Below are 21,330 nucleotides of genomic sequence, written 5' to 3'. Positions count from 1 at the left end.
ACTAATTCTGTGCTGGGTGATGTGATCCTTGCACTGCCCCAGCAGTTACTGTACTTTACAGCCAGAGTCACACAGCCAGTAGGTGCAGGCCTGGTATTTTGCATAAGGCTGTCCTTCTTTATAGCCCTCGCTCAACCAGGCAGTTGAAGGGATCCCTCCAAGACTTGAAAGATCCAGTACAGAGATCCCTGGCCCTAAGGGATTCCAAGAAGAGGGGAAGTAGGCCCTGTGGGGGTTTAACTGATCAGAACCCAAGAACATGTTCAAAACTATATTCAAGAAGAATCCATTCATGGAATACGTCCACTGACTCCAAGTTCTTGACTATGAAGTGTTTTGTACATATAATCTTGTGGCTGAGAATGTATTAATGTCCGTGGTCTTCCCCACTTTCTGCCCTGTCTCTGTCTAACTCAGGTGGTCGGGAGCTGGGCAAAAACAGGTTAACACGTTTGCTATGTCTTGATGAGGACCTGACAAAAGCTGATCAGCTCAAACTTCTCAGACACCTGTAAAACACTGTTCAGACCATCCCATTCCATAGGGTAGAGGTAGTTAGAATAGATTGGTAAATCTAGCAGTTTGGCCAGCAGTGACCTCACCTTTAATGAATGGTCTGGATCCAGGAGAGGTGATAACTGGCCAAGGGGATGGCCCAAGAGTCGGTCCTTTAGGTCACCTTCTGAAGGCATGGGCCTCTGTTAAAGCCCCAGCCGGTCTGAGAGGATGTACATCCTAAAACCAGTCCTGTGAGCCCTACTCTGGCTGGGCTGACTCAACTGGGCATTATACTCAAAACATTGATGGTTCATATAAACTGGGCACCAGCCAGTCGGAAACTGTCTGAAGCTATCCAGCTAAAGAATGAATCAGTCTCTTAATTCTTTTCTATGAAACATATCCAAAAAAGTGAACAGAAAAATCTGTGAATAGTTTACAGAATAATACAATGAATATCCACATCAAGGTTCATAGTCAGTAGGTCTGAACTAGACACACCCATTGTTTATAGCCAGCAACTGTTCTGATTGGTCCTGGTCCTAATATTGCTAAATACTTGACTCACCACCCCAGGTTAAGAAGCAAAACATTACCAGAGGTAACTTGCAGGCCCTCTCTGGATTCCTCGCCAACATAGGACTCGTTCCCTTCTATAAACCAATGACTTCTGCTCGAGTAACATCTTAACTTGTATGTCGGGCCTGGGTGCTCTCAAATGTCCTGTCATGAAGGAGCAGTGTCTATTGTACCAAGGTTGTACATGTTTTATATTTGTTCTGTCTCTTCATCCTCACCACAACTCTGCAAGGTATTTGTGCTGTGATTATTCTTATTCTATAAAGAAAGAAGAATAAAAGTAAGAACATCGATCGTGCTTACCAGGTATCAGCCACTGTCCCAAGGGCTTCATACCACTCCACGGGGCAGTGGCTGATACAGGCTTATTGAACAGACGGGAGCTGAGGCTCGGAGAGGAAGCCTGGCTTCAGAGCACAGTGTTTAACCAGAGAATGCCTGGGACCAGCCCTGGCCCCATCTTGACTCTCTGCACCCTGGGACAAGGACTGTGTGACTCTGAGCCCCTGGGTTCACATTTGTACAAGTGGCTGGTAACAGTCAGGAAGGGGAGGCATGTGGCACAGGACCTGGCCCGAAGTCTGTGTGGATATTCCTTTTTATTTCGGCTGCACCGCATGGCTTGCGGGATCGAGCCTGTACCCCCTGCAGTGGAAGCGCAGAGTCCTAACCATTGGACCGCCAGGGAAGCCCCTGTGTGGATACTCTGATCCTTCTTGATGGTGTGAGCCTCCCAGTGGTCTGCCTGTCTCCTCTTGCTCCCTGCTTCACTGACGCCTCCATTGTGAGGCCAGAGTCACCTCTCCAAATCCCAAATTAAACATGGTGCCCCTGCTGTGTCCCTGGCTTCTGTTTCCCTGTCTGCTCTTGCTCTGCAGATTCCTGCCTTGCCCACTGCACCATCTGTGCCCCCCTCACACAGAGCTCACAGTTTATAGAGTCCTACTGGCACCCAGCACTCACCTCACCTCCTCCGGGAAACCCTCTCTGACCCCCAGCGGAGTGCCCTTATAGTAGAGTTCCCTAACTAGGATCCCCAGCCCCAGTTGGGCCCAGCAGTGGCCCAGCCCTGCCTAAGGCACTGCTTCCTCCTCCAGGCCACAAGGACATCCAGATGATCAGCTGTGGGGCAGACAAGAGCATCTACTTCCGCAGTGCCCAGCAGGTAGAGTGGGGCAGCCTCCTTGGGAGCTGGGTAGGGGGCTTGTCAGGGGTATCCTCTGAAGGCCCTGCCTGCCCTGCCAGGCCTCAGATGGACTACACTTTGTCCGTACCCACCACGTGGCAGAGAAGACCACCTTGTATGACATGGACATTGACATTACCCAGAAGTACGTGGCTGTGGCCTGCCAGGACCGCAACGTAAGGTGAGGAACTGCCCTGCACTCTTAGTCAGCCAGACTAAGTGGGGCCTGGTTGGGTCTGTCTTCTCATGAGCGCTCTGCTTTCCTCCCCCTGCTCACCTGGTCCCTGAGAAGCTGGGTGGAGTGGTGGGACCCAGTGGGTGTTTCTTAGGAGCTGGGTTCACCCAGGCCTAGTCTCCAGGTCAAACAGAGGGTTCTCCTAGATCTCAGGAGCCTGTGTGGGGCAACTGAGAGCTGCTGATGTGGCTCATAAACTAATCATCCTCGTTCCCTGAGCTCCTGTCTGGGAGGGACAGTGGGGGAGTCACAGGCCCTGCCTTCGTGGAGCTCACAGTGCAGTGGAGGAGAAGACAGACTGACCAGACAGTGACAGCACAGAGTGGTCAGGGCTGGGATGCAGAGAGCCCAGGGGCTTTGGGGGGCCCTGGGAGGACATCCGACCCTACCTGGGGTCGCTGGAAGGGACGTCTGAGCTTAAACTGGGAAGGATGTGGGGGAATAAGCATGTGCAGAGAGGTTCTCCGTCTCCTTCATTTGCTCACTCAAGTTGGGTGCCAGGCACTCAGCTCGCTGTGTGGCAGGGAGATGGATGTTAGCTCAGTGGACACCCCAAGACGTAACCTCTGTGACCTCAGCCCAAGACAGGGTCTCATTCCCTGATACGGGGTTTCAGTCCAGGCATCGGGTGGGGGATAGGAGGTACTGGGGGCTTCCAGGGGAGAGGAGGGCAGCAGGTAAGGTTGGAACAAGGGAGCAAGAGAGGGCGGTGGGCAGGGCCATGTTAGCCACTTCTGCTCTCTCCTTCCCAGAGTCTACAACACCATGAACGGGAAGCAGAAGAAGTGCTACAAGGGCTCCCAGGGTGATGAAGGGTCCCTGCTGAAGGTGAGGAGCTGGGGCCCCGGGTGAAAACCGTACACAGACACCCACACACAAGGCCCCCCTGTCTGTCTCCTGCCCTGCTGGGCCTCCGGAGACCTGGGTCCTCCTTGGCACCTGATCAGAGGGATGAAAGGATCACATGCCAGCCAGCATCTACTCAGGCCTGGCTGCCCAAGGGTGCTTGGGAGCCAGGGCTGGCCCTGACTGCTCTACCTTTATTTACTGAATCCTTCCCCACGTGGGGACATTTAAGTGGCTTCCGTTGTGAGTGGCAATAGAGTGTGGTGGGAGGAATCAGAGAGGCCTCTCCAGGCTTGCCCCTGTCTATGTTATCCAGGATGAGGTGGGGACCTTCTCAAGAGCCTCTGGACTAGGGGAGTTATGAGCTCAGGCTCCAGGGTCAGACCCTCTTACAGCTCTGCCTCGGGCTGACTGTGACCTTGAGCAAATGTCATCTCCTCTCGAACCTGTTTCATCATGTGTAAAATGCAAATAAAAATTGCCTCTATCACAGGGTTCTGTGGGGGAAATAAGTTCACACACGTACAGCTCTTAGCACAGGGCCTGGCTGCCATTAGTACCATTGTTGTGGTTGGTAATTTCTTCACCTGTGAAATGGGAGCAGGAGCTTCTGCCTACCATGGTGTGTGTCGTGAGGGTTACCTGAGTCCATGTGCCAAGCGCCCAGCACAAGGCGTTCCTCAGTTAGTGGGGTTGTGTGTTGAGACCCAGGCCTATTCCAGAAGGAGGCAGCCCAAGTGTCACGTGGGTCCTCTTCTCGGCAGGTCCATGTGGACCCCTCAGGCACCTTCCTGGCCACAAGCTGCTCTGACAAAAGCATCTCGGTGATTGATTTTTACTCCGGGGAGTGCGTTGCCAAGATGTTTGGCCATTCAGGTGGGTTTGCCTCCTTGCTTGGGACACCTCCCCACCTACCCCAGCCCAGCCTTCTGGCTCAGAAGGCCAGCACGGCTTCTCTGCTCTGCTTGCAGAAATCGTCACCGGCATGAAGTTCACCTACGATTGTCGTCACTTGATCACAGTATCCGGAGACAGGTGGGAAAGGCCTGGAGGCTGCCCCAGCTGGACCTCCCTCTGGGAGTGGGTGGGACCTATCCTGCTGGGAGAGCAAGGGCTCAGACACCGGAACCCCATGCCCACAGCCTGCCTGTGCAGAGAGCTCTCTGAGCATGCCAGCTTACTCTCCTCCGATAGTGTGTGCCCAGCCCTGAGTTCAAATCCTAGCTCTGCCACTTATATTTCCCCTCTCTGACTTTGTAAAAGAGAGATGACCCCATCTACCTTGAAAATCGTATGGTGAGAGTCAAATGAGATGATATAAGTTCCTTAGCACATGGTTGGTATCCAAGGAAGTCCCTTTTGACGCTCTCTTCAGTTTATCAATACTACACTCCTTCCTCACAGCCCCCTTCCTTGGGTCTCAGGGTCTTCAGAGCAGCCTTGGTTTGCTGGGATGCCCTGGACCCCTCCCAGGGTGTAGACCTGACTTGGTCCAGAGCCCTGTGCTAAGCTGATGAGGGTTGTTTTCCGGGCCAGGAAATAAGGTCTTGTCAGTGGTGAACCAGGTGGCTCTGGGGTCAGATGGCTTCCATATTCACTGTTCCTCCCTCTTCCACATCCCTCCTTGGCCTCTGCAGCTGCGTGTTCATCTGGCACTTGGGCCCGGAGATCACCAGCTGCATGAAGCAGCACTTGCTGGAGATTGACCACCGTGAGCAGCAGCAGGAGAACACGAAGGGCAGGAACTGGAGCAGCCACCCCAGGTCCTGGCAGCCACCTGTCCATTCACCAGAGGGATGTCTTCCTGCCCTGGGCCCCGTGAGGAGTGAGGCTAGGGAAGCAACCACGGCCCAGACAGCCCCTGGCCCTGCCCTTTGTGCCCTCGGGGCCTAGAAGGGGAGATGTACTTTGAATAGGAAGTTACAATAATGCATATGAGAAGGGTTTTGAAGTGTAAAAGCAAAAGTGCTTGGAGAGCCCATGAGCACTCTGGTGGGAAGCCCCAGGGGGCTGTGGGGACCAGAGGAGGCCCCAGACCCAGCCCACCCAGCCCGTGGTGGGGAGGGAGGAGATCAGAGAAGGGTCCAGTGGAGCAGAGATGTCTTCTTAATCTTTTTTTTTTAAGGTTTTTTTTTGTTTGTTTGTTTTTAATCTTTGGCTGCGTTGGGTCTTCATTGCCGCACACGGGCTTTCTCTAGTTGCGACGAGCTGGGGCTACTCATCGTTGCAGTGCGCGGGCTTCTCACTGCGGTGGCTTCTCGTTGCACAGCATGGGCTCTCGATGTGCGGGCTTCAGTAGTTGTGGCACACGGGCTTAGTTGCTCTGCGGTATGAGGGATCTTCCCGAACCAGGGCTTGAACCCATGTCCCCAGCGTTGGCAGGCAGATTCTTAAACACTGTGCCACCAGGGAAGTCCTATCTTAATCTTTTTTTTTTTTTAAGATGTTGGGGGTAGGAGTTTATTAATTAATTTATTTATTTTTGCTGTGTTGGGTCTTCGTTTCTGTGCAAGGGCTTTCTCTAGTGTGGCATGCGGGAGCCACTCTTCATCGTGGTGCGCGGGCCTCTCACTATCGCAGCCTCTCTTGTTGTGGAGCACAGGCTCCAGACACGCAGGCTCAGTAGTTGTGGCTCACGGGCCTAGTTGCTCCGCGGCATGTGGGATCCTCCCAGACCAGGGCTCGAACCCGTGTCCCCTGCATTAGCAGGCAGATTCTCAACCACTGCGCCACCAGGGAAGCCCTTCTTAATCTTTTAATGTAAGTTATTCCTTCACTTATATCTTTGAGTTTCCTAAACATATTTCTTAAGTCTTTATGTTGCAAGACCAGTTTTATTTGGAGTGAATTCCTGTTCTGGTTTTTGATTTGGGATTTTGGTTTGGAAGTTTCAGTTGGAGTGGGAGGTTTTGAATTTTCTTCTCTTCCGTCTCCAGAGCTGTCCCTATCTCTCTCTCTGTGTCTTGAGGCTTTGCATTGCTTCCCCACGGGGACCAGGCCTGACATGGGCCATCTATTTTGCAGTGATCTTGAGGTAATGCAGATCTAGGCACCAAGAGAGTGGGCAGCTCTTTGGCTTGTGGAGCTAAAACCTCATTGCTAACCCCACTTCCTAGAACAGAAGCCAGCAGCTCAGGACTCATGCCCTACTATCATCTGCTTTGCTTTTTGTTCCATTGCTGTGGCCCTTGAAGAGTTTGTCGTATTTCTTGAGCCCAGCCTTTGTTACGTCTCATTTTTTGTGGCAGTATGTTTCTAGCAGAGGGGGTGTGGCAGGTGAGACCTTCCAGCACCATCTTGACCAGAAGCCAAGAGTATGTTCACATGGACCCCAGCACAGGGCCCAGCCCTAGGCAGGTCCCCTCTACCACCCCATTTACCTATGTTTCTCTCCTTGCTGTCCTTTTTCCCGGCTTCAGGCAGGAGACATATGCATCCATGCCCAACGAGATTTGCTCCCTAAGCCCTGGAGAGCAGACGGAGGATAAGCTGGAGGAAGAATGTGAACCTGAAGAGTTACTAAAGACACCATCAAAAGAGAGTTTGGATCCAGGTTAGGAAAGGGGCCCTATTTTGACCTCTCAGTGTAGGGATCGTTGCTGGGTTTTGGCCACTACTCTGTTTTCACAGCCTGGCACATATTGAAGCTCAGTAATCATATCAGTCAGGACTTTTTCAGGGTAATAGCACCTAGACTCTCTCACTGGCTTAATTTGGAAAGAGAATTTATTGGTTCTTGTAAATGAAAATTTGAGAGTATTGGTTCAGGCATGGCTGGATCCAGGTAGTCAGGTGATGTTAAAGAAATAGATGTATCTCTGTCTCCTGGCTTTGCTTTTCTCCATGTTGACTTTGCTCTCAGGCAGAATCTCCCTGTACAAGGGGCAAAGTATCCCCAGCAGCTCAAGGTTATAACATTCTAGAAAAGAGAGCACTTCTTTCCTAATAGCTCAAAGTCCTGTGTTCATGACTCATGTTCCTGCTGTGAGTCACCTGCCCATTTCTGAGTCACTGTGATTGGCCAGGCCTGAGTTATGTGGTCATCCCTGAGGGTAGGAGGCTTTAGTCAGCTCCACTTGAACCACCTGACCAAAGGCGAGGGGTGGGTGTAAGGGGGTGTCCCAGGGGTAAAACAGGGTGATGTTCACCAGAGGACAGACCAGATTCTCTTGTTCAGGCAGAAGGGAGAGTAGTAGCTAAGCGACTTTATGAGAGGCCAGGCGCTCTATAAATTTCTGCCCCTCTGCATATCGCCTTGGCTTAGACCCATGTTACAAGATGGCTGCTTAAGTTCTAGGCATCAGAGACATTTTTTTTTCACGTCTTTATTGGAGTATAATTGCTTTACAGTGTTGTGTTAGTTTCTGCTGTACAACAAAGTGAATCAGCTATATGTATACATATATCCCCATATCCCCTCCCTCTTGAGCCTCCCTCCCTCCCACCCTCCCTATCCCACCCCTCTAGGTCATCACAAAGCACTGAGCTGATCTCCCTGTGCTACACAGCAGCTTCCCACTAGCCATCCATTTTACATTTGGTAGCTTATATAGGCCGGTTTTACTCTCTCACTTTGTCCCAGCTTCCCCTTCCCCCACTGTGTCCTCAGAGACATGGTTGAAAGAGGACATTCCCTCCTGGAATCTCCTGTACAGAGGAAACTCTTTCCCAGAAGCCCCTGCAGGCTTCTCACAGGTCCCATTGGCCATGATTGCTCCAGCTGTGAGAGAGGCTGGGAACAGTGACCAGCACTGGGTGCTCTTAGCGAGGGTAGTGGGCTGCCAAGAAGGAGGAAACAGGCAGGGGCCAACTGGATGGCTGACTAGTAGGCAACAGCAGTGTGAGGATTCAGCCTTGGGAAACAATCAAATAGAGAGTAAGCTCATTCTCTTTGTCACCACCCACACATCCAATCCAGCGTCCTCTCCCAGGTGGCCACTTTGATGAGTTTGGTGTGAACCCTTATAGGCCTTTTCCTGAACATTAATATACACATGTGGATATCCATAGGAAACATCTGTGTCCACAAATCGTATTATACTGCAGATATCATTCTGTATCTTTTTCTTCTCAAAACTATCTTACTGACCTGTAGGTTGGTGAATACAAAACAGAAGCCTCCCTCTTTTAACCAGAAGCATAACCAGTGATTTTGCTCTGGGTGGGCACTTGTGTGTTTTCTAACTTTACACTGTTGTGAATGAGGCTGTGCTGACCACTCCTCGGCCTCAGGCCGAGGACTGGCATTGCTAGATCCTGGGGTTAATACACTTTTTTTTTGGCCGTGCCATGTGGCATATGGGATTTTTATTCCCCAACCAGGGATTGAACCCATGCCTCCTGCATTGGGAGCACAGAGTCTTAACCACTGGACTGCCAGGGAAGTCGGATATACTTTTTATTTTAAAAGAGAACCCCAGCGGCCCTCCAAATCCAGTTACTGCCCCACCCAGCAGTCAGTGTTAAGCCCTCCGTTTCCCCACACTTTTGCCAACATTTGATAGCTTGAAGCATTTTAATTTTGGTCAGTCTTAGGGTAAAACATTATATCCCATTGTTTAAATTCGCACTTCCCTGACAGTTAGTGAGGTTGACCATCTTTGGATGTCTGTCGTTTCCTGTGTTGTCTCTGGAGAACTGCTGTTTATGTTACCCGTTGTCTCTTGGGTTGCTTATTCTCTTTGCATGGTTTCCATGTGTCTCTCCAGATCCTCGGTGCCTGCTGACCAACGGCAAGCTGCCACTCTGGGCAAAGCGGCTGGTGAGTCTGCCCGGAGAGTGGGACGCCTAGGAGCGGACAAAGAAGGGGTGCCCTCCTCCATGTTCCTCATTCTTCTGGGAACACTTTTCCCCTCCACATGTCTCCTTTCCCTGGAGAACCCCTGTCATCCTTCCACTCTCCGCTTAGACAGTCCTTCTTTCATGCAACACATATTTACTGAGTGCCTACCCTGGGCTAGGCCTTGCTGTGGCCCTTAGATACAGCAACCAGCAGGGCAGATGAAATCTCTGCCTTCACAGGCTCATTCTCTACTTCGGGAGGTGGACAATAGCCACATTAAACAGGTAAATTATATAGTGTTTGGGGAACTGATAATCAGTGCTATGGAGGACAAAAAAGTTGAGAAGGAAAATACAAAGTGTTGGGGGTGGTGACAATTTTAGGGTAAAAAGAAAAGGCTTCACTAGGAGGACTTCACGTATTTGAGCAGAATTAAAGCAAGTGAGAAATACAGATCCTGGGAAAGAATGTTCCAGGCAGAGAGACCAGTCTGCAAGGGTGAGGACCGTGAGGCAGGATCATGCTTATTAGCGTGTTCCAGGAAGTGCAGGGAGGCCCGATGCCTGGGTCGAGGGTGAATGAGGGCAGAATGGGGGAGAAGGGCTCAGAGAGGCAGTGGGGGCCAGGTGGTGAGGAACCGTGTGGGCTTGCTGCGTCCCCTCAACACCCCTTATTGTCCTTCTCCACTTATTTCTTCCCCTGTAGTGCTGAGTGAGATGGACAGGAGGGAGAGCTCTGAGCCAAGGAAGGTCGTGTTCTAACTCAGGTGTTAACAGGTCCCTATGGCTGCCTGGGCAAAACAGACCTTGAGGGGCAAGCAGGGGGACCAGGGAGGGGACTGCTGTGATAATCCTGACAGGAGAGGTTGGAGGCTGGACCTGAGGGGAGAAGTGGTTGGATTCTGGATGGATTTTGAAAGTGGAGCCAAACAACTGGATGTGAGAGAAAGAGAGGGACCAAGATGAAGGTAGGATTGAATGAGTGATCATTAATTGAGGGAGGGGCAGGCCAGGCGCTGGTGGGTTAGAAGTTGGCAGCAGAATCCTAAACCCCAGGTTGAAGGGTTTATTTCAGGAACAATGTCAGACCTCAAATCAAAGCCTAAGTGTCAGCTCTTCAGGGAAATCCTTCCTGTTATCAGCCCCTGCACTGTTGACCAGGTCAGGCATGTGGCTGTGCTCTCTCAGGCCCCCAAGCTTTCCCTTACCAGTGCATATTACAATTGGAGTTACATCCAACAAATATTCACAGAACACTTACTCTGTACAGGTTCTATTGAGTCTTTTATATGTATTGTTTAATCCTCCTGGATGTACGGGCTTTTCATATCCCCTGTTATTTCACAGATAGGTAACTGAGGCCCAGAGAGGTTAAGTAACTTATCTGGGGTCAAGCTAGGAATTAGGGGAGGTGGGGTCGACCCTAGAAGGCTGGCTCCAGAGCCTAAGTTGTCAAGCACCCACCCTCCACTGTCTCTCAAGCAAGTCTTGGTAGGAGGCAGTGGTGGGCAGGACCAGGGTTAGGGTTAGGGACCGTGGAAGAGAAGTGGCCATATCTTGGATGTGTTTGGGTGGCAGAGTTGAAGAAATACAATGGGAAGTGTGAGGGACAGAATAAGAGGAATGAAGGAGAACCTCAAGGTTTGGGGCCTGAGCAGCTGCAAAGAATCACTGAGACAGGGAAGGCGTTAGGAGGAATAGGTTTAGGGGGAAGGTCAGTTGTTGTCTTCAACATGTTTGCTTTGAAAGATCACTAAACATCCATGTGGAGATGTGGAGCAGTTGCATGTGCACTTCCAAAGTTTAAGAACAAGGTTCAGGCTGGAAACAAATATCTGGAAGTTGTTTCTGATTGATGTTTAAAGCCACGAGGCTGGATGCAGGTCCGTGCAGTGTCCCGGGCCCTCACTGGAGTTGGTGAGCACTTGGCTAGCTGCCTGACCGTCCCCTGTCACCCTCAGCTAGGAGATGATGATGTGGCAGACAGCTCGGCCTTCCACGCCAAGCGCAGCTACCAGCCACATGGCCGCTGGGCAGAGCGGGCTGACCAGGAGCCTCTCAAGACCATCCTGGATGCCCGGGACCTGGATTGCTACTTTACCCCCATGAAGCCCGAGAGCCTAGAGGATTCTATTCTAGATACAGTGGAGCCGCAGAGACTGGCGGGCCTGCTGAGCGAGGTATAGACTGCCTGCCCCAGCCCGGCCTACAGCCCCTGCACCATGACTGCCGGCGCAGGACCTGGGGCCTCAGTGCTCTCGTTCTAAAGATAAAGCTGACTGTCCCACTGCAGGGGTGCGAAAGGGTTACATGTGATGGTAGAGGGCAGTAGGGTGAGCCTCGGACCTGGTGCACAGTGAAACTTCCCAGGGCAGACCAGAAAGCGGGAAGATGGGGTCGCTCGGGGGTTAAGAGCTTGGGCCCGAGGGCAGGCCTGTGCCTGAGTTGGGGGCATTTGAGCAGGTGGAGCCCTGGTCCTACACCTTCCCGGCTCTGTAACCTGCAGCAAGGCTTGATTCTCTGGGCTTTGATTTTCAAAAATATGGTCATTTAAACAAAAAAGAGAGAGAGACTTCCCTGACGGTCCAGTGGTTAAGACTCCGTGCTCCCAGTGCAGGGAGCCTGGGTTCGATCCCTGGTCATGCCGCAACTAAGAGCCTGCATGCTGCAACTACAGATCCTGCACGCGGCAACTAAGACCCGGCGCAGCCAAATAAATAAATATTTTTTAAAGAGAAAGGTGACTGGGGCTTCCCTGGTGGCGCAGCGGTTGAGAGTCCGCCTGCCGATGCAGGGGACGCGGGTTTGTGCCCCGGTCCGGGAGGATCCCACATGCCGTGGAGCGGCTGGGCCCGTGAGCCATGGCCACTGAGCCTGCGCATCTGGAGCCTGTGCTCCACAATGGGAGAGGCCACAACAGTGAGAGGCCCGCGTACGGCAAAAAATAAATAAATAAATAAAACCATTTTAAAAAAAAAAAAGGTGACAGAAGATTTCAGAAAAGGTCATTTTTAAAAATGGTCATAAAAAAAAAGTGCACAGGGGGCTTTTACAGTAATCCAGTTCTAGAAACAGGGTCTGGGCCCTAAAAGGTGCTGAAGCAACTTTAGCTCTTATTCTATTATTTTTCAAACAAAATTCTTTTTTATTCTATTATATAAGTTTGTTTATGTGGCATAATATAAATAGTTATGTGCATAAATCATAAATATATAGTTTGATGAATTGCTACCTGTGTACACACCGATGTATCCACCACCCAAGTCAAAATATAGAGCACTTTCTACCTCTTGGAAGGGGATCTTGGAGGACCGCCTTGTGTCTCTTCCAATCAGTAACCCCACTGAGGTAACCAGCATTCTTTTTTTTTTTTTTTTTTTTTGGCTGCATTGAGTCTTCGTTGCTGCACGCGGGCTTTCTCTAGATTCGGCGAGTGGGAGCTACTCCTCGTTGCGGTGCACAGGCTTCTCGTTGCCGTGGATTGTCTTGTTGCAGAGCACGGGCTCTACGCGCACGGGCTTCAGTAGTTGTGGCTCACGGCCTCTAAAGTGCAGGCTCAGTAGTTGTGGCGCCCAGCTTAGTTGCTCCGCGGCACGGGGGATCTTCCCGGGCCAGGGCTATAACCCGTGTCCCCTGCATTGGCAGGCGGATTCTTAATCACTGAGCCACCAGGGAAGCCCTGGTAACCAGCATTCTGACCTCTTTCACCATGGATTGGTTTGCCTGTTCTTGGATTTCATATGAATAGACTCTTAGTGGGTTCGAACCATACCTATTCCTTATCTGTAAAGGGGCTGATGATAATGCAGGGGCAGCAGAGAGTGAGCTCCTCATGGCCCCAGCCCAGGCCCTGGCTCACAGGGAGCATCCAGCAGTGAGGGCTGCCATCACTACCTACATCTTTACCGTTACCGTCGGTGTTGGCGGAACACCTAGCAGCTTGGGAGGGCCCTGGTTGCCACAGCTGCCTCTGATGTCTGTGCTATCTTACCCCCCAGTCAGAGAGTCCCCAGGACAATGGCTGTGGGCCTCCCTCCTTACCACCCCTACAGAGGGAGTCTTCTGAGGCCAGCGAGCTCATCATCTACCCCCTGGAGACAGAGGTGACAGTCACAGGGACAGACAGGTGGGTGTCTTTTGCACCAATGGGAACCTTAGTTGGAGAGAGGAAGCCTCAGCTGGTAGGCACATCGTGGAAGAACCACTCTCCCAGTGGGCCTGTGGGAGGGACGCAGGCGGGGGGTGAAGCCCGGATGGTGCAGGAGCCCAGCCCTGCAGCCTCTGCTGCAGCCTGTCTTCCTGGTTCCAGGAGAAGGTGCAGGGGCCCCTGGAGGCGGCAGGAGAGGTGAGGCTGTACTCCCAGCAGGAGCAGGTGCAGATGTCTAGGCGTTCTGGGTGGGGGCCACTTGTTTACTAACCAGTACATTATCATTCCCTCACCCCATGCCCACGGGCACTGCAGCAAGTACTGTGCGGAAGAAGTAGAGAGGGCGCCAGGAGACCAGCAAGGTGACTCCTACCTCAGGGCCCCCTCCATCGACTCGAAGGACCAGAGGCCACCTGAGGGTGAGTGAGCACCAGGCAGTACACCCTGCAGTAGTCTGTTCATGTGGCCAGGTCCCTTTCTGGGCACTGATGGTGACCTTGACCAAGCCTTTCTGAAGCCCAGAGTCTGTCACAGAGACAGGCATGGTCCCTGCTATTGTCACTCTAGAATTCTGGAGCCCAACTTCCCACCAGTGGGAGCCCAGCTCTGCACCTTCCTCGAAGTGTAGCCTTGCTGGTCCATAAAAATAGGGGGCGGTCTTATCATCCCCTTTCTGCAGATGAGGAAACTGAAGCCCTGAGACCCAGAGTGCCTTACCTGAGTCAGTCAGGGCCCAGCTTTGGACTCCTGACCCCTCCCACCCTGTTTTCCAGACTCAGGGGAGTCAGAGGCCGACTTGGAGTGCAGCTTTACCACCATCCATTCCTCCCCTGCACAGCCAGACCCAGACCCTCAGTTTGATGTGACGCCCCCTACACCAGGTAAGTAGGGGCCAGATGTGGGGAAGGGCAGTGTGTGGGCCTGGCCAGGGGCTGGTCACGATAGATAACCACTGGCCCAACATCAACCCTGCATTTGGTGGCCACTGAGCACCAGTTTCCTCCCCTGGAAGACAGACGCATTAGCCCTTCCTTCTCCGCCTGGTGGCAACAGGGTGTGTGATGGGCAGGTCCAGCTTTCTCCATTGTTAAGTGGCCAGTGGCTTTTTCAGAGCATCTGCCATGATTCATGGTGTTGATGGTTCTCTCCTGCCCACTCCCTCTCCCAGACCCCCTTCTCCTCTCCCCAGGATGCCCAGGTACCACAGAAGAGTTGTCCCAGCCCGAGGTGCCAAGCGTATCCAACGGCTCCCTGCCCCAGACCCCTGAGCAAGAGAAGTTCCTCCGCCACCACTTCGAGACACTTACTGACGCCCACCCTGAGGGTAGACCATGCCCCTCTCTGACCCGTGCCTGGGCAGCATCCAGGGCTGAGCTCAGTGTGGGCTTCTCTGGGGCTAGGCTTTCCCTGGCAGGACTGGCGAGGGTGGTGGGAGGGCGTGTGTTTTACTTGGGGCCCCAGCTGTATGGTTTCTCTGCCTGCTCCATTTGCTCCCAAAGTGTGTGTTGTCTATTGATGGGGGTTTCTGAGGATTGTCTGCTGGTCTGTGGGTCTGCCTGGGCCCAGGGCTGGCTGGCTGGAGGGATTCTGAGGGCGCCCTCGGCATCTTGCCCTAGAGCCCTTCCACGGATCCCTGAGAGACCTGAAGGCCTCTGAGGCCGAGGACAACTTCTTCAATCCCCGGCTGAGCATCTCAGGCCAGTTCCTCTCCCGCCTCCAGAAGACATCCAGGTGGGAGCTGGTGAACTAGTGAATCCCATCCCGCCTTCCAGCTCTCTGTCTCCCCGCGGGAAGGGGCTGTGTGCCCTCAGGCGCCCCCAAGGCAGCCATAACCACCTGTTTTCCCCCCTACAGGTTCACCCACACCTTCCCTTCCCGGCTGCCCCTGCACCTCGTGAAATCCCCAGAGGTCAAACTCATGGATCTCAGGGGGAGCCCGCCCAGAGCAGAGCCCCTGAGAGCAGGTACTGGCTACACCTGCCCAGGCAGGACCAATGTGAGTACTGGGGCCGCTTCCCTCGAGACAGGGCTGGGAGCCTGGTGGCCTTATCCTCACCTCAAGGCTATGCTTGCAGGTCATCTCTGGGGGAAAGGCTGAGGAGCCCCTCGAGACCCTGGAAGCCTGGTCCCCACTGAGTGAGTGTCCCCACCCCCAGGTGAAAAGCCCTAGCCTTCTCAGCAAATGGCCCTGGGTGCCTAGCTGAGCCATGGTGGGGATGGACAGGATCCACTCAGACCCTGCAGCCACCCTGGCTGGGGCTCCCTGTCCATCAGCTCTGAGCTGGGGTGTGAGAGTAAGCTGCCTCTTCCTTTCTAGCCCCCTGCCTCACAGGCCTGGCGCCCTGCATCCTGCCCTCCTCTGTGCCGCCCACAGACAAGAAGCCTCCGACACCCGCAGCTCTACCCACTCCAGGCCTGGCTCAGGGTTTCCACACCCCCACCGCCCGCTCCTGCATGGAGGCCACTGCCAGTTCCTGTGCCAGGATACCACACAGCATTTCCATTGAGGACAGTGAGGGCCCTGTCCTGGCTGAGCTGGCCAGGCCTCTGTGCAGGTCCTCGTCCCTGGGGGAGCTGGCCTCCCTGGGCCAGGAGCTCCAAGTCATTACCACCACAGTGACACCCAGTTCTGACAGTGAGGGCCAAGAAGCTGCCCTGCCCTCCCGGGGCAACCATGAGGCCCGCGCCAGCCTGAAACTCACCCTGCCAAGCATCTGTGACAGGCTCGTGTTGCCCCCACCCCAACTGGAGCCTCCCACCACGTGTGTCTGGTCCCAGGAGCCTGTGGCCATCCAGCCCAATGTCATGGTCACAACAGCCAGCTTCCTGGCCCCCAGCCCTGTGGATGGGAGTGCCCCAAGACTCCACAACGCCACCTTTCTCCCAAGGTTCCTGGCCACCGAGTCCCTCAATACCCCTTCCCATCCCAACAGCCCCCCACTTCCAGAGGCCAGGCCTGGGGTCCCTGGCAGCATCACCTCCCTCCTGGAGCCCACCCCTGGTGAGTACCATCCTTGGGACAAGGGATTGTCCCCTAAGCTCATCCCATGTAACAGCTGGCTCAGCTCCAAAGGTGGGCACTTGACCTGGCCACAGGCGCTGTGCCACTCACTCATTCGTTGCCTTGCATATTTAGTGAGCGCCTCGCTTGTGCTGGGCTTTGTTCCGGGCCCTGGGGACGTGGGACCTGGTGGTAAACAAGACTACAGAGAATTGACACCTTAACTGGGGGAGACGCCCAAACTAAATCTAGTAAGGAAAGTGTTCAGTGTATCACAAAGCGATGTGTGCTGAGAAAAAGAGAAAGAAAGGGTTTAGGGAGTGACAGGTGGGAGCAGTGGTTAGTTTTAAACAGGATGATGAGAAAAGGCTTCAGGGAGAAGGTGGCATTTGAGCAGAGACCTGCAGAAAGGGTGGGAAGGTAGCCTTGGGGACTGAGGGAAGCATCCCAGGCAGAGGGACAACAATTGTGGTCGGCCCAGCAACACTGGCCTCTTTAGACCAGCTAAAAAGTAGAAGTGTCTTTCTCATTTCGTCCCCTCCACCCCCAGATGCGCTCAGTCCAGTCCAGGGCTGCCCTAGACACTGCGGGGAACCGAGGGGGCCAGCCAGGGTACTGCCCCCAGATCCCCTTGAGCTGAGCAATGTGGGGACCGTCGTGCACAGACTGCAGACTACCTTCCAAGAAGCCCTGGACCTTTACCACCTGGTGAGCCAAGCCCCAGGGTCAGGGGAAAGGACTGAGGGGCTCCCTGGCACTGCCTGGCCCAGGTGGCCCCTAACAAGATGGGCGCCCCTTGCAGATGGTCTCCAGTGACGAGGTGGGCGCCGAGCAGCGGCAGGCACGGACTGAGCTGGCCTCCACTTTCCTTTGGATCCACAGCCAGTTAGAGGCCAACGACTGGCTGGTTGGGACCGATGTGGCCCCAGCCCAGGCCCTGCCCAACCCAGGCCCCCCCTCCCCACCTACACTGTGCCCCCTGGCCAGCCCAGACTTGCGTGCCCTGCTGGAACACTACTCAGAGCTGCTGGTGCAGGCCGTGCGGAGGAAGGCACGGGGGGACTGAGAGCCAGCAGCCCCCTCCACCGCAGCCCTGCTGCTTCTGAAGAAATAGTTACTTTACGCAAATAAACTGACAGCTTGGAGGAGTGGTTCCTGGTGCCTGTTCTGGCGCATCCACAAAGCCCCCTTCAGATGGATGCAGGGAGAGAGGGTAGAGAGCCCAGGGAACTCACAGATGCCCCGGTGCCAGGCCCTGTTCCAGGACTCTGTCGTGGGCAACACAGGACTGTTGGGGAACTGCAATAATGATGACCCCAGCACCTGGCTCCCACGTCACCTGTCCCCAGCCCACTGAGCTTCTGTGGAGTCACGTGTGGTCCTTGCTCAGGGGGGCCCAGCTGTACTCTAGGGAGGGGCCAGCCCTTCTTCTCTGCCCCCTACTGATGTGCAAGAACCCACTGGAGCCTCTGTGATCACCATGTCCCAGACCCTGGCCACCAGTTCACATACTGCCACAACACTGGCTCGCGGCCCCTGGGCCGGTCCCATGCTGGATCCTGTGAGCTTCAGGCTTTTGTTCCCATTTGCAGCAGGGTAAAGTGAGGAAGGACAAATCCAGGGAGCATGCCTAGGCCACCCAGCAGCTGGGACCAGTAATTTCTTCCCCAGCAAGACTGTGTCCAGCTTCAACATCCCATGAGCTCCCAGCACTGGTACCAGCTTCCCTAGGCAGCAGGCATCTAGCCACGTGGCATGTCTGCTAAGAAGGACACTCTTGTGACAGCAAAAGCCCTCACTGTCCCAAGTCTGTAAAAAGGAAGCCGGCAGGAGCAGAACTCTCCTAGAGCACAGTCGTACTGTGCAGCCTGCTTGGCCTGAACCCCCACTTGCCTGTGAGTTCCTCACTGCTCTGTTTGGTGATCACGGCCCACCAGAAACAGGCTCAGAGAGATCCAGTGCCTTGCCTCGGGTCCCATAGAGTTGAGAGTCAAATGAGGCTTGCCTGGTGGTAGAGCCAGACTCTTTAACATGAGGACGTGGCTCTCTGTTGGCCCTGTAAACACTGAACCAACCATGCAGTTGTTGAAAAAAATCCTACCAGCCCCGAGGAATTGCTGGTCCCAGCTGCTGTCACTGCTCTACACGGTAGGGGTAGATCAAGGAACAGGACAAGCAAAGCATCTGCCCTCGTGGCATTCACCTTCTAGAAAGTGAAACACGACAGAAATTAAAATAACTGTCTAACTGTAGGTAAACTGAGGGCATTCCCTGTGCTGGTTACAGGACTCTCTTAGGTGATGTTGGAGCTGAGGCTTGATAGAGGGCACAGGCCGTGTGGACACTCGGGCAAGTATCCAGGCAGACAAAGGCCAGTGCAAAGGCCCCATGGCAAGCTCAGACGTACATGAAGGGAATAGCAGTGAAGCCAGGAGGCTGGAATGGAGTGAGCTCAGGGCGAGGGTAGGAGAGGAGGTGGGAGGAAGAATGGGTCCCACTGGGCAGGGCCTTGTTGCTTCATGACATTTAAGTCCAAGACACATTCACAATACAGTTTTTTTCCCCTAAATAAAATGCCTGATCTTGGTGTTTGGGAAGATGCCCAGTATTGTTTATTTCTCAAGGCTCCCTCTCCCTGCCCCGGCCCACTGGCCACCCCTGCAGACTGGAGACCCACTTGACCTGCCCCTGCCTGCCTCGGCCACAGGTGCCTAAGATCTCTGAGGTGTTTGGTTTCCAGGACCCTGGACACCCAGGGGACCACCTTGAGCCTCGGTCCCTCATTGATTTTACCCCTCCTCCCACCCTGTATCATAGTTAACTCTTCAACTCCAGGTAGCAAACACCTGGCTTAAGGGGCCCCAAGCTAAAGGGACATTTGTTACTCTTGATTCTGTTCCTGCTGTATTTCACCCTCTGTGAGTCTGAGTTTCACTCTCCAGCTTAGGCCCTCATGGTGGCAACATGGCTGCCATAGCTCCCAGCAGTACACCTTCACCCAACCAGGAGCAAAGACACAAAGCAGGGCAGCCACCAGGATAGTGGGGAAAAAGTGCAAAGCCTTCTTAGATGCCTCCGCTTTCAGAGCAGTTGCAGGCAACAGGATTGGAGATGACTTTAATTTGCTTGGACCAGCCACCTCCCCTGTCCTGGGCCTGTTACTGTTGCAACAAAATTGGGTTCTCTCAGCACAAAAGGAAGGTGGGCTGGTAGGATCCAGTGTGTCTGCCAGTCTCCACCTCGTAATGCCAAGCTCTTCAGCCCTGGAAGGACCAGACTTTCCTCAGACAAACCGACTGGTTAAGAAACCACAGCTGATGAATGTGTGTGCATGTGACAGTGCGCCAGCAGCAAGAGGACAGCATGCTCACGTGGGATATTTGAAAGAGAGCTTAGCAGAGGGATCATTTGCAGAGAAGTGACAGGGAACAGGGAAACCTCAGGGCCAGTGCATGACCCTAGACTGGTAACAGAGGAGAGGTGTTACACCCCACACAAGGCACAAGGGAGCAAAGTGGAACCCAGAAGAGCAAATCCTGGAGACAGCTGCCCTGAGGGGAGTTGTGTTCCTGGCAACCCCACAGGGAGGGAGTTGGGGGAACCCCTCCCCCATCTTCTGCCGGGCTCCCCATTGTCTAAACCCCACTGGAAGCCAGAGGGCCCAGGAGCCCAAATGATACTGACCACCCAGGTCAGCTTCCCAGGACATAGAGCAGGACAGAAAAGGGACCTGGGGGCAAGTAAAGATAGCCGGCCCCAGGGTTTTTCCCTAATGTGTTTTCAGCAACAACTCAGGAACCAGTTGTCCCAAGAGATGTGGTGTTGGGCATGGAGAACTGGGCACCTGAGACAAACAAAATGGCTCCCATAACCTGCTCACTGGCTTGTTCTTCAGTGCATCTGGCCCCAGTGCATCTGGCCCTGTGTCAGTCAGGTCCTAGATACTGGGCTGCCGACCCAGGCCAGGCACACCAGTCACAGCTGCGTTAAGTCCAACAATTGGGAGATGGAGACACTTAAAATCCCACTTTACAGGGACATCCCTGGCAGTCCAGAGGTTGAGACACCACCCTTCCACTGCAGGGCGCACAGGTTCGATCCCTGGTCAGGGAACTAAGATCTCGCAAGCCGTGCAGTGAAGCCAAAAAAAAAAAAAAAAAAAAAAAAAAAAAAAAAAAATCCCATTTTACATGGGCTGATTGAAACTCAGATGTTTGCCTAGCCACCCCACCCTTCAAGACTTTTGAACAACCCGCATTTATATGTCTGCTGCATGCCAGATCCTCTCCCTGGGTGATCTACATGGATTTTCAACACAAACTAGGAAGACTCAGTCCCATTTCCAGATGAAGAAACAGGCTCAGCAAGACAAGATGTGACTTGCCCCAGGTCCTGCAGAGAGAAAGTGGCAAAGCTCTGGGCCAGCAGGCTTCCAGCGCTTCCTCTGTTGCTTCCGCAAATGAATTTAGCTGGACTGACTCTCAGGGAATGTGAAGAAATGAATAAGTATTGCTTCTTGCACCATCAAGCTTTTTATAGACTGTTCCTCTGCCTGGAAAACTCCCTGTTTACCAGAAACCTCTTCTTCCTTCAAGGCTCACACCTAGGAAGTCATCCCTGAACCCTTAGACTGGATCAGGAGACTCTTCTGGGTCCCCTGAGCCCCCTGGTTTTTCCCCATTGAAGCTTGGGTCACTCTGCCTGTGCTTCCCCCATCACAGCCTTGGTCATTCTGGACTGTCACTGGTGTGTCTCCCCCATGGACCTTTATGTCATTTTCAGTGCTGAGCTAGGCTAGGCCTATAGTTGGAGATCAGAAAATCGTTGGGTGAATAAGTGAAAGTAACTGCATGGGGAATATTCAAAATCCTTAACCCCTGGCTAAGAAGCCAGTGACCAATCTAGAACGGAGCCTGGCCAGAGTGCTGGGGTAAGGGTCCTGGGAGCCCCTGGCTGTGTCAGGTGACCCCTTATAGTTCCTGGACCGTAGGAGAGTGAGGGAGTTACTAGGAGCTGCACTAGTAACAAGCCAGTATTGTGATACCCCATACACTTGA

General features: G+C 53.5%; 1 protein-coding gene across 1 annotated transcript in view; it reads left to right on the top strand.

Moving 5' to 3' along the window:
* The window catches only part of WDR62 (WD repeat domain 62), a 46,761-nt gene extending 27,932 nt beyond the window's left edge, over positions 1-18,829 (top strand). The window contains exons 14-32 of the mRNA XM_059999343.1: positions 2,175-2,242; positions 2,323-2,444; positions 3,251-3,326; positions 4,109-4,220; positions 4,316-4,379; positions 4,982-5,107; positions 6,764-6,897; positions 9,053-9,105; positions 11,087-11,305; positions 13,124-13,251; positions 13,588-13,691; positions 14,046-14,153; positions 14,441-14,596; positions 14,889-15,003; positions 15,127-15,268; positions 15,348-15,408; positions 15,590-16,273; positions 16,824-16,981; positions 17,076-18,829. Of these exons, the coding sequence (XP_059855326.1) occupies positions 2,175-2,242; positions 2,323-2,444; positions 3,251-3,326; positions 4,109-4,220; positions 4,316-4,379; positions 4,982-5,107; positions 6,764-6,897; positions 9,053-9,105; positions 11,087-11,305; positions 13,124-13,251; positions 13,588-13,691; positions 14,046-14,153; positions 14,441-14,596; positions 14,889-15,003; positions 15,127-15,268; positions 15,348-15,408; positions 15,590-16,273; positions 16,824-16,981; positions 17,076-17,339 (2,894 nt within the window). The 3' untranslated portion in view covers positions 17,340-18,829. The remainder of the gene's footprint in view (positions 1-2,174; positions 2,243-2,322; positions 2,445-3,250; positions 3,327-4,108; positions 4,221-4,315; positions 4,380-4,981; positions 5,108-6,763; positions 6,898-9,052; positions 9,106-11,086; positions 11,306-13,123; positions 13,252-13,587; positions 13,692-14,045; positions 14,154-14,440; positions 14,597-14,888; positions 15,004-15,126; positions 15,269-15,347; positions 15,409-15,589; positions 16,274-16,823; positions 16,982-17,075) is intronic.
* Positions 18,830-21,330: the final 2,501 nt, after the last annotated feature.

Source organism: Delphinus delphis, chromosome 20 (genome assembly GCF_949987515.2).
Source record: "Delphinus delphis chromosome 20, mDelDel1.2, whole genome shotgun sequence".
Taxonomy (NCBI): domain Eukaryota; kingdom Metazoa; phylum Chordata; class Mammalia; order Artiodactyla; family Delphinidae; genus Delphinus; species Delphinus delphis.
This window is presented reverse-complemented; position numbering and strand designations above follow the sequence as displayed.